The following is an 11,891-nucleotide window of genomic DNA, read 5'->3' on the forward strand; positions in this document are numbered from 1 at the left end:
CGTAATCGAAAGATTGACAGGGAGGTAGACACAACCTCGTAGAGTGATAGAGATAGGTATATAGACTAATTAAATGGTAGATACAATAGTCACGTGATAGATTGAGTAATTTAATGAAATAGAGACACACAGTGACAGGGCCTATTGAAACAGTGATTACTGACAATGTGACAGTGACAGACAGCGAGTCTGTCTTTACGCCTCTTCTCTGTGAGAGATCTTGAGATGATTTCATGGCTTTAGTGTCCCCGCGGCCCGGTCCTCGACCAGGCAAGCGATATCTTGCTCCCGCGCTTTGTCTCCTAGCAATTGGTGCTACTAAGTGTCTTTTAATCTCTCTCTCTGTTCTAGTTGTGTCGTAATTGGTCATTAGACCGTGGGTGGAGGTGGCATCTACACCCTCCCGCGTCCTTCCTGGTCACTTACACAGGGCGGAAGTGTACTTTCTCACTCACCAGGGGGCCAGATTCACGAAGCAGTTACGCAAGCACTTACGAACCTGTGCATCTTTTCTCAATCTTTGGCGGCTGTGTTTACAATTATTAAACAGTTAATGAGCTCCGAAGCGCCAGGAGGCTGTTTATAGCAATAACAACAGTTGATTGTGAAGTTTCATGCTTGTAAACTGTTTAATAAATGTAACCAAAGCCGTCAAAAGATTGAGGAAAGATGTACACGTTCGTAAGTGCTTGCGTAAGTGCTTAGTGAATCTGGCTCCTGTTTCTTAACGCCAACACCTCCTACCCTGTAATTCGGTTATCACTCATTACGATTACTGTCCGCGAAGCGCAAACCATGCCGTTATCGTTGTTTGATTATTGGATATCATTGCTAGCAACAGGCGTGTGCACACATGTATACTATATACACACACACATGTATACTATATATGCATATAAAATATTTATATTATTATATAAATATATCTATTTTTTTCGCAAGTATAATAAATATATACGAATACCAATCGTATGTATTATAAGAATAACAAGTAATATAACTTGCATAAAACTCAGCATAAATTGAATGCAAAGTTTGTTGAGATATATGATCAAACTACAGGATATTTACTTATAAAATCAAGCGTCAGCGATTTTAATAGGCTTTACACGCATCAGCTTAGCGGACGGAGCACGTGCCTGAGCTTGTAATGTTTGACTGATGCGTCCAAGCTGGGGCCGTCCCCAGTAACCCATCCTCAAGCTCTGCTCGTCCAAGCTGGGGCCGTCCCCAGTAACCCATCCTCAAGCTCTGCTCGTCCAAGCTGGGGCCGTCCCCAAATTTAAACCAAACTCTGACCATTGGATCAGACCCGAATCGTGTGGCCTTAACCTCTGGTCCCGACTTTGACCTGCGGGTTGTCCTCCCTTAATGTGGTGCCAATTAAACGCTGCTCCAAGACTAAGCCCTTTAACCCTACACTCACAGTTCATAACGAAATTGTGAGGAACAAATCCACAAGGGCCGTGACGAGGATTCGAACCCGCGTCCGGGAGCATCCCAGACACTGCCTTAATCGACTGAGCATCCTGCGTCCGGGATGCTCCCGGACGCAGGTTCGAATCCTCGCCACGGCCCTTGTGGATTTGTTCATTTGTGTGATCACTGTGTGTGATATTGTGAGGTTATCGTCGAGGGTGAGGAAGAGAAATCAACCAACTTTTAACAAAAGCAAATTCAACCTACATCTATCTTGCCAGAGTCAAACACTAGACAACGTGATTTAAAACATCTGGGAATAATAAACTTTTTAGAGTGACATTAAGTAGTGGTGTTTGATCGACTCATCCGGGGAGGGAGACGGAGGCTGGACACTGGTCCTTGAGCCAGCGACCTCACATTACCATCAGAGACGGAGCAGGCAAGGGTTGGCACCGGTGGACGTCCCTCCGTCACTCTCCTGTAAGAGTGAGTAACTCTTGTAGTACACCTGGTACACGGCTCAGTTACTCTGCTACTGTTCAAACAAGGTGTCGGGAGCCGAATTACTTTCAGCAGATTTTTAGTAACAGTTTAAACATGATTACAATAATAAATGATGATAACTTATGGTTAATAATAATGATAATTTACGATTATTAATAATAATGTAAAAGCTAACACGTCACTGTTGTTCCTGGAGGCTGGTGTTGGAGGCTGGTGTTGGAGGCTGGTGTTGGAGGCTGGTGTTGGAGGCTGGTGTTGGAGGCTGGTGTTGGAGGCGACGAGAGATGACCACACCGGCGCTCTTGCTGGTGATGGCGGGTCTCTGTTCCTCCGTCACGATCATCCCTCTTGAGACCTCCGGGCCTCCAGAAGCGCCCCCTCCCAGGGCCACGTCCCCCGAGCGACGCAGTAACCTCCGGCAGGAATATCTCCGAACTCTTCATAACCATAACTCCGACGGAAGGTCCTACTCCGACCGGATCAAACCGTATGAGGTCCGGAGACTTCTACGACCGTCATGGGATTCTCACGACGGTCTTAGAACCCCTGCCGGTGCGACTTACCATGATAGCCACCATGAGTCTTGGCAGGACGACTTTTCGGCTAGCGGTTATGGAGGTCCCACGAGGGGAGCGGCGAAGAGGACCCCTCACTGCAAGAGACACAGTGAAGACAGACTCGGCCCTCAGGATGTTCCCCTTACCTCAGAGGCTTCAGAAATATTAATAGACGGAAACAGTGGAAGCTCTCGCGATGAACACCGTAAAAGATCGGAATTCCAAAGGCTTCCAGGCGCTCCAGGGGCCTTAGTTGGGGCATTTCGAAGAGCTCCGACGCTTCATAAAGATTCCCTGAGGTTCCAGAGGCTTAGAATTGCACCGGAGGGTGTGGGAGAGGAGACGGAAGCATTGTGGGTAAGGGAGATGGTGGAGGCTGTGATAGAGAGGGAGATGAATGGATGCCATCTGATGCTCGTTCACGACGGAAGCCACACTCACCAATTACTCCTAAATCATCTGCTCATTTACCTGCCAAACTTGCGACAAGTGAGTAGTCGCTTGCGAGCGCACTGCCTATCCTACTGGAACCTTGCCATACTGTATTTGTTACTAGTGCTTTGCAATGCTGCCGCTGTCACCTTTGTACTGTCGAACTGCGTGTGTAGTTGCTGGTATATATTAGTGTACCGACTGTTGGTATACTCCCGTACCGCGGGTGTATGGGGTTATACGCATTATTAAGGGACGCAGCGCCGGTTTACATGGGACAACACTAATTAAAGATAATTATTATTGCTTAGGGGTAATTAGGAAGTATCCCGGGACTTGGGACTTGGGTTGGATTCTGGATTAATTTAACTGCCTTAGGGCTGCGATGAGATTAGATGTAGGGATGTTATTATAGGAGGCACGGGGTTATACATAGCCATGGGGTTATACACAGCCATGGGGTTATACACAGCATGGGGGGGGGGGGGACTGTGTATATATATAGGGTTTTCTGAGTGAATTTACAATATTATATAAAAGAGTGGTCGTGAGGAGGTCTGGGGCGACTAGAGGTACTGACGCTACATGACTGACCAGTACTGAGTCTGTTGTAGCCGGTACATTGTGGTGCTGCTGCCTGTTGCTGTTGGTCTCTTGTAGCACTGCTTCTGTTGCTGCTTGTAAGTCATTTACAACCACTGTTACTGCTCGCATATTACTAGTATTATAGAACCTCTGTTAATGTTAGTATATCATTCTATAACCTCTGTTACTGCTTGTATATCATTCTACAACCTCTGTTAATGTTAGTATATCATTCTATAACCTCTGTCACTGCTTGTATATTATTCTACAACCTCTGTTACTGCTTGTATATCATTCTACAACCTCTGTTAATGTTAGTATATTATTCTACAACCTCTGTTACTGCTTGTATATCATTCTACAACCTCTGTTAATGTTAGTATATTATTCTATAACCTCTGTTACTGCTTGTATATCATTCTACAACCTCTGTTAATGTTAGTATATCATTCTATAACCTCTGTCACTGCTTGTATATTATTCTACAACCTCTGTTACTGCTTGTATATCATTCTACAACCTCTGTTAATGTTAGTATATTATTCTACAACCTCTGTTACTGCTTGTATATCATTCTACAACCTCTGTTAATGTTAGTATATTATTCTACAACCTCTGTTACTGCTTGTATATCATTCTACAACCTCTGTTAATGTTAGTATATTATTCTACAACCTCTGTCACTGCTTGTATATCATTCTACAACCTCTGTTAATGTTAGTATATTATTCTACAACCTCTGTTACTGCTTGTATATCATTCTATAACCTGTTACCGCTTGTATATAATTGTAGAGCCTTTGTTGTTGATTGTCCATGACTGTACTGCCTGTGTTGGGGTTGCCTGGGGTGGGGGTTGCTCTTCCCATGGTGGGGGGACACGTAGAAGGCGGGGAAGGTGCAGGTGTGTGACTGTGTCCCGTGCCCCACACCAGGTGGTGGCGGCCCTCAGGGTGGAGGACCTGGCGGGGGCGGCGTGGACCTCGTCGTGTGATGGGCGGGGCGCCTACGTCTTCCTCCTCCACCGGCCGGAGACTCTCATCTCCTTCCTCAACACTGACGACGATTGCTGGAACTACCAGGGAAGGTGGGTGCTCTGCCACGCCTTCAAGCTCACACACACACACACACGCATATGTATGTATGTATGTATAAGGAGGTGGTAGGAGAAAACTATACGGGAGCACCCGGTGGAAGCCTAACAAGGCCCCCCCCCCGGATGCTGCATATCTTCTTCTTCAAGGCTGAGGATCCCTATAAACACAGCGAGAGGTAGTAGTACCCTCTATATATTATCTAAAAAATCTGGGGGTGTGAGTTTTCAGTTGCATATTTGCCTGGAGACCGTTCAGGCTTGTTCGCATTATCTAAAAAAATATGTATATGCTGCAACCCATCCTCCGAACTGACAGTACGATTTAATACTAAGTGTAATAAGTACACTTTCTTACTGTCATGAACAGTGCATAATTGCACTTACGGGGCTGTTACATTTACCCAACCCCCTCCCCCGATTTCAGTTAAGACAGAATTTTAGGATGAAGTTGTCAATATATATTTCAAATAAACACAAGTTTTAAATATCAGAAATTTCTTTTTCAGGTTTATTAAACAATATAGATTTTATACAAAATTTTAAAATATCCTGAGTTACTTTACAATTTATTGATATATTTCAGTTTTGTTTTATTAGTTTTATAAAACTGTAATATCAATATAGCTATAGGTTAAGTACTAATTGTAATTAAGAAGCAATAAAATTATTATCTTCAAAAACTAAGACGGTTAGGTGAGGTTGTGGTTTTCTATTCAGTTTTTCAGGTAAACTCAAATATTCACAATATATTTGCCAGTACGATTTAATACTAAGTGAAAATAAGTACAATTCCTAACTGCTATGAATAGTGCATAATTGCACTTATTTGTCTTCCTACATTTACCACCCCATTTTTGGAGGACGGGCTGACATATAGACAGACAGACACATTTAGATATATGTTCTATAATCTGCTTGAACTCTCTCATCCATTTTGCATCACAGGTATTTTGTGGTTGGTCTCCAGGTGGGCGACCTGGAGGCTGTCAGTAGGTCTAAGAAGGGCAAGAAGACACCGCACTTGGCTGGGGCAGTTAAGGTAGCTGGCTGAGACTGGTACTTGTACGACTGTTACGGAGTGTGGCTGTTTAACATAATAGATCTCACCTAATAGTGCTTGCATTATAGGAGGAATTTCCAAGCACCGCTTCTTCACCTGGGTAAATATTGGGTTTGAAACACGGTGGTTAATTTATGGCACTAATTACCGAGGTCACATAATTGACGTGGGATTGCTGGATTGTTTCAAGCGTAGGTTAGATATATATATATATATATATATATATATATATATATATATATATATATATATATATATATATATATATATATATATATATGAATGTGTGTGTGTGTGTGTGAGTAATAGACAGGTAATATAACCTGTCTATTACACACAGGAGATCCTCGACTATACTGTACCACATATAACACCCCCCCCCCTCCTCTCACAGTCAGGTGTGGAGGGGGAGTGGCAGGTGTTCATGAACCAGCTGTACTGGGGAGCAGGTCTGCGGCACATCACCACCTGGCGCAGACACAGCTTCACGACACAGGTGGACCTCTTCCCCGACAAGGTCTCCGACTTGCGTGGCGCCCTCCTCAAGGTCAGGCCTAAGAACCTTTACCATATTTCGTAAGACCTGCATTTTAGGGGAAATACATTTGCAAATATTTGTATGTGTGCTGTTGTTGTTGTTATAGATTCAGCTACTGGGAGCAAAAAGTTGAAAGTAGCACGGGCTATGGTAAGCCCGTAGTGGACTTACCTGGTACAGGAGCGGGGCAAGTAGCACGGGCTATGGTAAGCCCGTAGTGGACTTACCTGACACAGGAGCGGGGCAAGTAGCACGGGCTATGGTGAGCCCGTAGTGGACTTACCTGGCACAGGAGCGGGGCTGTAACTGCGTCTCGTATGTGTGTGTATGTGTGTTTTGTTGTTGTTTTAGATTTAGCTACTCAGAATGAAGTGTCCATGTAGCACGGGCTATGGTGAGCCCCTACATATGTATATGTGTGCTGTTACTAGTTCATTTATACCACCACCTGTCTCTGTCCTCCTGCCAGGTGGTAACGTTCGTGTGGGAGCCGAGTGTGTTCTACCAGCGGGCCGAGGACGGCGCTGTCCTCTTCCGCTACGGGACAGATATCCTTATCACCGAGGCCTTGGGTCAGGTCATGAACTTCACTATACAGTACCAGGAGCCTCCCAACGGTAACCCCCCCCCCTCCCACCCCCACACACATACCTAACCCCGGGGCACACAAACAGAGACATCAACAACATGCCCACAACTGGTAAATAACCCAAATATCCTTTAAAACTACACAGGGAATCATCCGGAGCCTGTACACAGCTTATAAATTCAAGTTAAGGGAACTCATCCTAATAATAATATGAGAATGACCATAAGGGATATGATCATAATATACAAGATATCAAAAGATGGCCAGGGGAAGTTATTACACATAGCAGAAATTGAACAAGGTGGCACAGGTGGAGCATTATCGAGTTCGAGAAATATAACTAATATCTAGTGAGGGTGATGATCAAGCGCCACGAACTGGAAGCGGAGGTGGTGGAAGCCACCTCCATAAACAGCCTCAAGATCAAACTTGAACATTAAATCACGAAGTGAAATAAATGTAATATGTACCAAATAACTAGGAGACGGGGACCTATACCTAGATCTAACTCCGCAATGGCACATTTATATGCTTATGTATGTGGGTACAATTACCTACCTGTGTCGGGCAGGTGCGCACAGTTTCCTGCGACGCAGTATTCTGTCCTGTGGCCCCGAGTCATACTGAACACGTTGCAGGGGAGATGTGGGGTCTGGTCTCCACCAACGGCACCCTGACCGGCCTCAGAGGCAAGCTGTCGAGAGACGAGGTGGACATTGGCGTCGCTAACCTCTACCTCACGCTAAACCAGCGCGTCGGTACCGAGTTTTCCGCTCCGTACGACACGGAGGTACCGAGCACCCCCAGTCTACATGCACTGTCTCTACGTCTATGCCTCACATACGAGTATTCACACATTCTCTTGTATAGATATACTGTCAAATGATACTGTATTATCGTCTGTATTATTTTCCCTTCTTGCATTCTCTGTTTTCATTTCTAGTCCAACTGCTTCTTGATAAGATCCGAACCTCCACTTCCTCTGTGGCAAGCTCTGGCCTTCCCCTTCAACCCGTCTACCTGGCTCGCTGTCCTCTTCTGTCTACTCCTGTCAGGACCTGTCCTCTACCTTCTGGCTCGCGGCTCCGCTGCATGGTACGTTCATCTACTTTTCTACCTTGTGGTTGATGAGTGGTTGATGAGAAATGTAAAGTGGGGCTGTTGGAGGTGAGCTACGTATTCGTTGGTGGTAAACTCTGTACGTAATTAGTGGTAGACTCTGTACGTGGTTGGTGGTAGACTCTGCTCTTGGTTGCAGTGTAATCCTGTGACTAATTTATTCAGAAAACCCATGAGAGACAAGTATGCAACTACCCCTATCCCCGCGCCCGTCCTCAATACTTTACTAAACTCTGAGCTCAACCAATAGAATCATTGGAGTTCCCTTCATAAACGTTCAGTATCCTTTCACAAGCACTCAATCCTCTTTAACAAATGTTCAATCCTCCTTCACGAGTGTTCAGGTGAATCCTGAGGTATGCATGCAGGACTGAGTAACACAACTGGGCAGCAGACAGCCTTGTTCTGTAGGCTGTCATCCAGCATAGTTCCAAACATCCAGCTCCCAGCTGGATGTTTGGAACTATGAAGGAACTCCTGTCACAAAGAGATGGCTTAAATGACAGGTATTTTGAGTCCTGTTCAGGTCAGATCTATGTTGTACGAAATGTGTTCGGAGTGACTGAGATCAGGAATAGACCTAGAATCTGTTGCGGTTAAAACGCTGTGAATAAATTTATCGTCATGGTATAACTAGGTTATATTAACTCTTGAAATTGTCCTCTTATCATCCTAATTATTGTGTTATGCAAAGTATGCCAATCTATCTTACCGCACTCTTGGTAAACTACACTTTGTCTTACCAATATTTATCACCATTCAAATTGTAAGCTAAATATTGCTTCACTTTATGCCAAAAGTGTTTGATGTACACCTATGTACTCCAGCCATTATAATAAGATTTGCACAGTTTCTTATCCTGATTCTGGTTCGAACCCCCTTTCACGAGGGTTCAATCCACCCCCCCCCCCAACAACAGCGGAGACGAGATCCCAAACCTTCGAACCCTGGCCTCGTGTTTCACCTTCTCCTTGGCGACACTCTTGGGCAAGTCTGCGGCACGAGACCCGAGACCCACCTCCTCCAGGATAGTGACCTTCTCCCTGTGGCTCTACGGGATGATTCTCACCATCGTCTACTCCACCAACCTCACGGCCTACCTCCTCGTCAGCAGGAAGCCCTTCACCATCGACACCTTCAAGGACCTGCAAGCCTCGGGACTTCGAGTCTTTGGTCTGGGGGACCTCTTCCAGTATGAGCTGGCAGCTGCCAGTGACCCGTACTTGAAGGTCGATGTTCAACCAATTATAGTCACATTGAAGCTGTTTATAAAGTAATACTGATTATAAATCTATATATATATATAACGCTAGACATTATATATAACGTTAGACGTTGTATATACACCCTTCCAGGAACTCTCCAAGACGTATGAGAGCCACAGCGCTCCGGAGCAGATCTTTCCCAAGGTGCTGGGCGGTGAGGGCGTCCTACTGGAGAACCATGGCTTCTTGGAGTTTTCGGCTACCACTCGCTTCGCCACCAGAGGGGCGTCCCGCGTTCGAATCTTGAAGGTTTCTGCGCTGGGTGATTGCGTGGGGGGGGGACGGGGAGGGGGGGTGAAGAAAGTGGGTTGGGGTTATTAAGTGGGCGAGTGAGGACAGAAAATGGGGGGAGGGCAAAGCAGTAAGTGGTTGGGAGGGCAGGAAGTAGAGAGAAGGCAGTAAATGCGGATGGAAGCGTGGAGAAGGGGGCAGTAAGTGGCAAGGAGGGCAGAAAGTGGCAAGGAGGGCAGAAAGTGGCAAGGAGGGCAGTAAGTGGCAAGGAGGGCAGTAAGTGGCAAGGAGGGCAGAAAGTGGGGAGGAGGGCAGAAAGTGGCAAGGAGGGGCAGAAAGTGGCAAGGAGGGCAGAAAGTGGCAAGGAGGGCAGAAAGTGGCAAGGAGGGCAGAAAGTAGCAAGGAGGGCAGAAAGTGGCAAGGAGGGGCAGAAAGTGGGGAGGAGGGCAGAAAGTGGCAAGGAGGGGCAGAAAGTGGCAAGGAGGGGCAGAAAGTGGGGAGGAGGGCAGAAAGTGGCAAGGAGGGGCAGAAAGTGGGGAGGAGGGCAGTAAGTTGGATGGGGAGGGTAGTAAATGAGTGGGGGAGACAACAGCAAATGGGGGGTGAGGTGAAAATATATAGGGAAAGAGGACGGAAAAGACTTGGGGGGGGGGGGAAGAATGTTGCCACTGCATTAATTTTAGAATTTTTATTTTCTTGAAATGTAATTTTTTCATAAATTTTATTAATTAGTCTTTCTTAAATTCCCCTAAACAGAATGTCATTTATATATTAATTGATGTTTCTACTTAGTCATTATATTTGTTAAAACATTTTTTTGTTTCCCCTTAAACTTCTTTAAAATGCTATTTCACGTGGATGTTCTTAAACAGTTCTTCTTCTTAATCTTCAACATCAACATTTACAATTATTGTAAATATTAAAATCAAAATACATCCTCCAATAGAGAAACGGATGGAAAACATTTTAAATTTAGGTCTATGGGTCCTGGAAAGAGGTATTTCCTGGTGCTGCAGAACTGCTTCGCTCCCTACAATATCGCCATGGGCCTCCAGGCGCACTCGCCGCTCAAGCCCAAGCTGGATGTGGTCATAGGCTGGGTCCAGCAGGCTGGACTCGTCAGACGGTTCTTCCTGGACTCCATGAGGCTCGCCGCAGCCTCTAAGGTGAGGATACTGGAAGCCTGTGAAGCCTGGTGCTCGAAGCCTAGTGTTTCGATAATAATAATAATAATTCTGATAATAATTATGGCCTTAAAAATGTTCATAATACAAAATATGATAATATAATGATATCACTATTATCTGTTTTTCTTCGTGCAGAAGTACAGAGAAGTGGAGGGGGGGCCGCCGGGCAGAGACGAGGGGGCGGTGACCCCTATCACCCTGGACCACCTCCAGGGGGCCTTCCTGGTGGCTCTCGCTGGCCACGTCCTCTCTACCGTTGTTTTCATCGTCGAGAAGTTATTGATTACCCCAAGGAGTGTCTGATTGGTTCCTGATTGACCTGAAGAGTGTCCGATTGGTTCCTGATTGGCCTGAAGAGTGTCTGATTGGTTTCTGATTGTTGCAAGGAGTGTCTAATTAGCTGTTGCTGGCACAATACTGGATGGGGGGCGGTGTGTAGGACAAACATATCAATTGTGACACTAGCTCTCCACATATGTCAGTTGCTTAATTTAGAACCTGTACTTGTGGTCGATCTCGAACCCATTGTTGATGTGACGACTTATACTGAATTTTGTAACTAGCTCATCAAGATTGTAACTTGCTTAGCTAAATGAATTGTGGGGTTCAGTCCCTGAGCCCATTATGTGCCTCTGTAACCGTTTCCACTACCGCCCTCAAGATGGGTATGGGGTGCATAATAAATGAACTGAACTAAAAAAGAGTATCTGATTGGCTGAAGAATATCTGGTATCTGATAGGACCCGGATTTATTATATGTTTATTTAAGCATTCCAGATGGTTGTAATTAATGCTAATTTGATCTGTTTCGTTATTAAACTACCTGTATCCCTGAAATGTGTAGGTGGTGATATAGGTGTACGGGAACAGGTGTGGATACTGTACAGTACATGGAGAAATATTTTGTCTTCACAGTATATAATACAGCACCTCAAAATGATTTATTTATATTAAAAAATACGAATTCAATATTTAAATTAAAGCACAGTATGTTAATTTAATATACCTATATATTACTCTGTAATGGAATTTTTTTTTTTCCTCATTAAAAATATTAAATACAATAGTTACAATACTGGTCAAAAAAAGAAGCCTTGTAGCCACTGTTTTCTACACAAAAGTGTTGTCTATGGTTTGGTGTGCCAGTGTCGGTGTTAGGAAGCCTCATAGTTTTTTTTTAAGCTCACTCTAGACCAACATCTAGCCTTCACCAGGATGCACTCCACAGCAGGCCAGAGTGTCACAGGACAGGTTAGTAATAAGATGAACTGGAGATCTCGTGATCAGACGATGAATATTAAAAATCT

At 44.9% G+C, this 11,891-nt stretch overlaps 1 protein-coding gene across 1 annotated transcript; it reads left to right on the forward strand.

The window, feature by feature from the left end:
* The first annotated feature begins 2,073 nt into the window (after positions 1-2,073).
* On the forward strand, positions 2,074-11,506 carry LOC123758534 (probable glutamate receptor). The gene is made up of 11 exons (XM_045742988.2): positions 2,074-2,972; positions 4,435-4,586; positions 5,541-5,634; positions 6,050-6,202; positions 6,663-6,810; positions 7,421-7,572; positions 7,726-7,877; positions 8,821-9,130; positions 9,257-9,415; positions 10,414-10,563; positions 10,720-11,506. The coding sequence occupies exons 1-11, from the start codon at positions 2,211-2,213 to the stop codon at positions 10,885-10,887; spliced, it is 2,400 nt and encodes a 799-aa protein (XP_045598944.2). The 5' UTR covers positions 2,074-2,210; the 3' UTR covers positions 10,888-11,506.
* Positions 11,507-11,891: the final 385 nt, after the last annotated feature.

The sequence above is a fragment of the Procambarus clarkii genome, chromosome 11, assembly GCF_040958095.1.
Source record: "Procambarus clarkii isolate CNS0578487 chromosome 11, FALCON_Pclarkii_2.0, whole genome shotgun sequence".
In the NCBI taxonomy this organism is placed as follows: domain Eukaryota; kingdom Metazoa; phylum Arthropoda; class Malacostraca; order Decapoda; family Cambaridae; genus Procambarus; species Procambarus clarkii.

Bases quoted from the DNA above. Each gene is read 5' to 3' on its own strand.
- LOC123758534 (XM_045742988.2), top strand. From the start codon at position 2,211: ATGACCACACCGGCGCTCTTGCTGGTGATGGCGGGTCTCTGTTCCTCC. The intron at 4,587-5,540 runs GTGGGTGCTCTG...TTTGCATCACAG, and splicing joins TGCTGGAACTACCAGGGAAG to GTATTTTGTGGTTGGTCTCC. The intron at 7,878-8,820 runs GTACGTTCATCT...CCCCAACAACAG, and splicing joins GCTCGCGGCTCCGCTGCATG to CGGAGACGAGATCCCAAACC.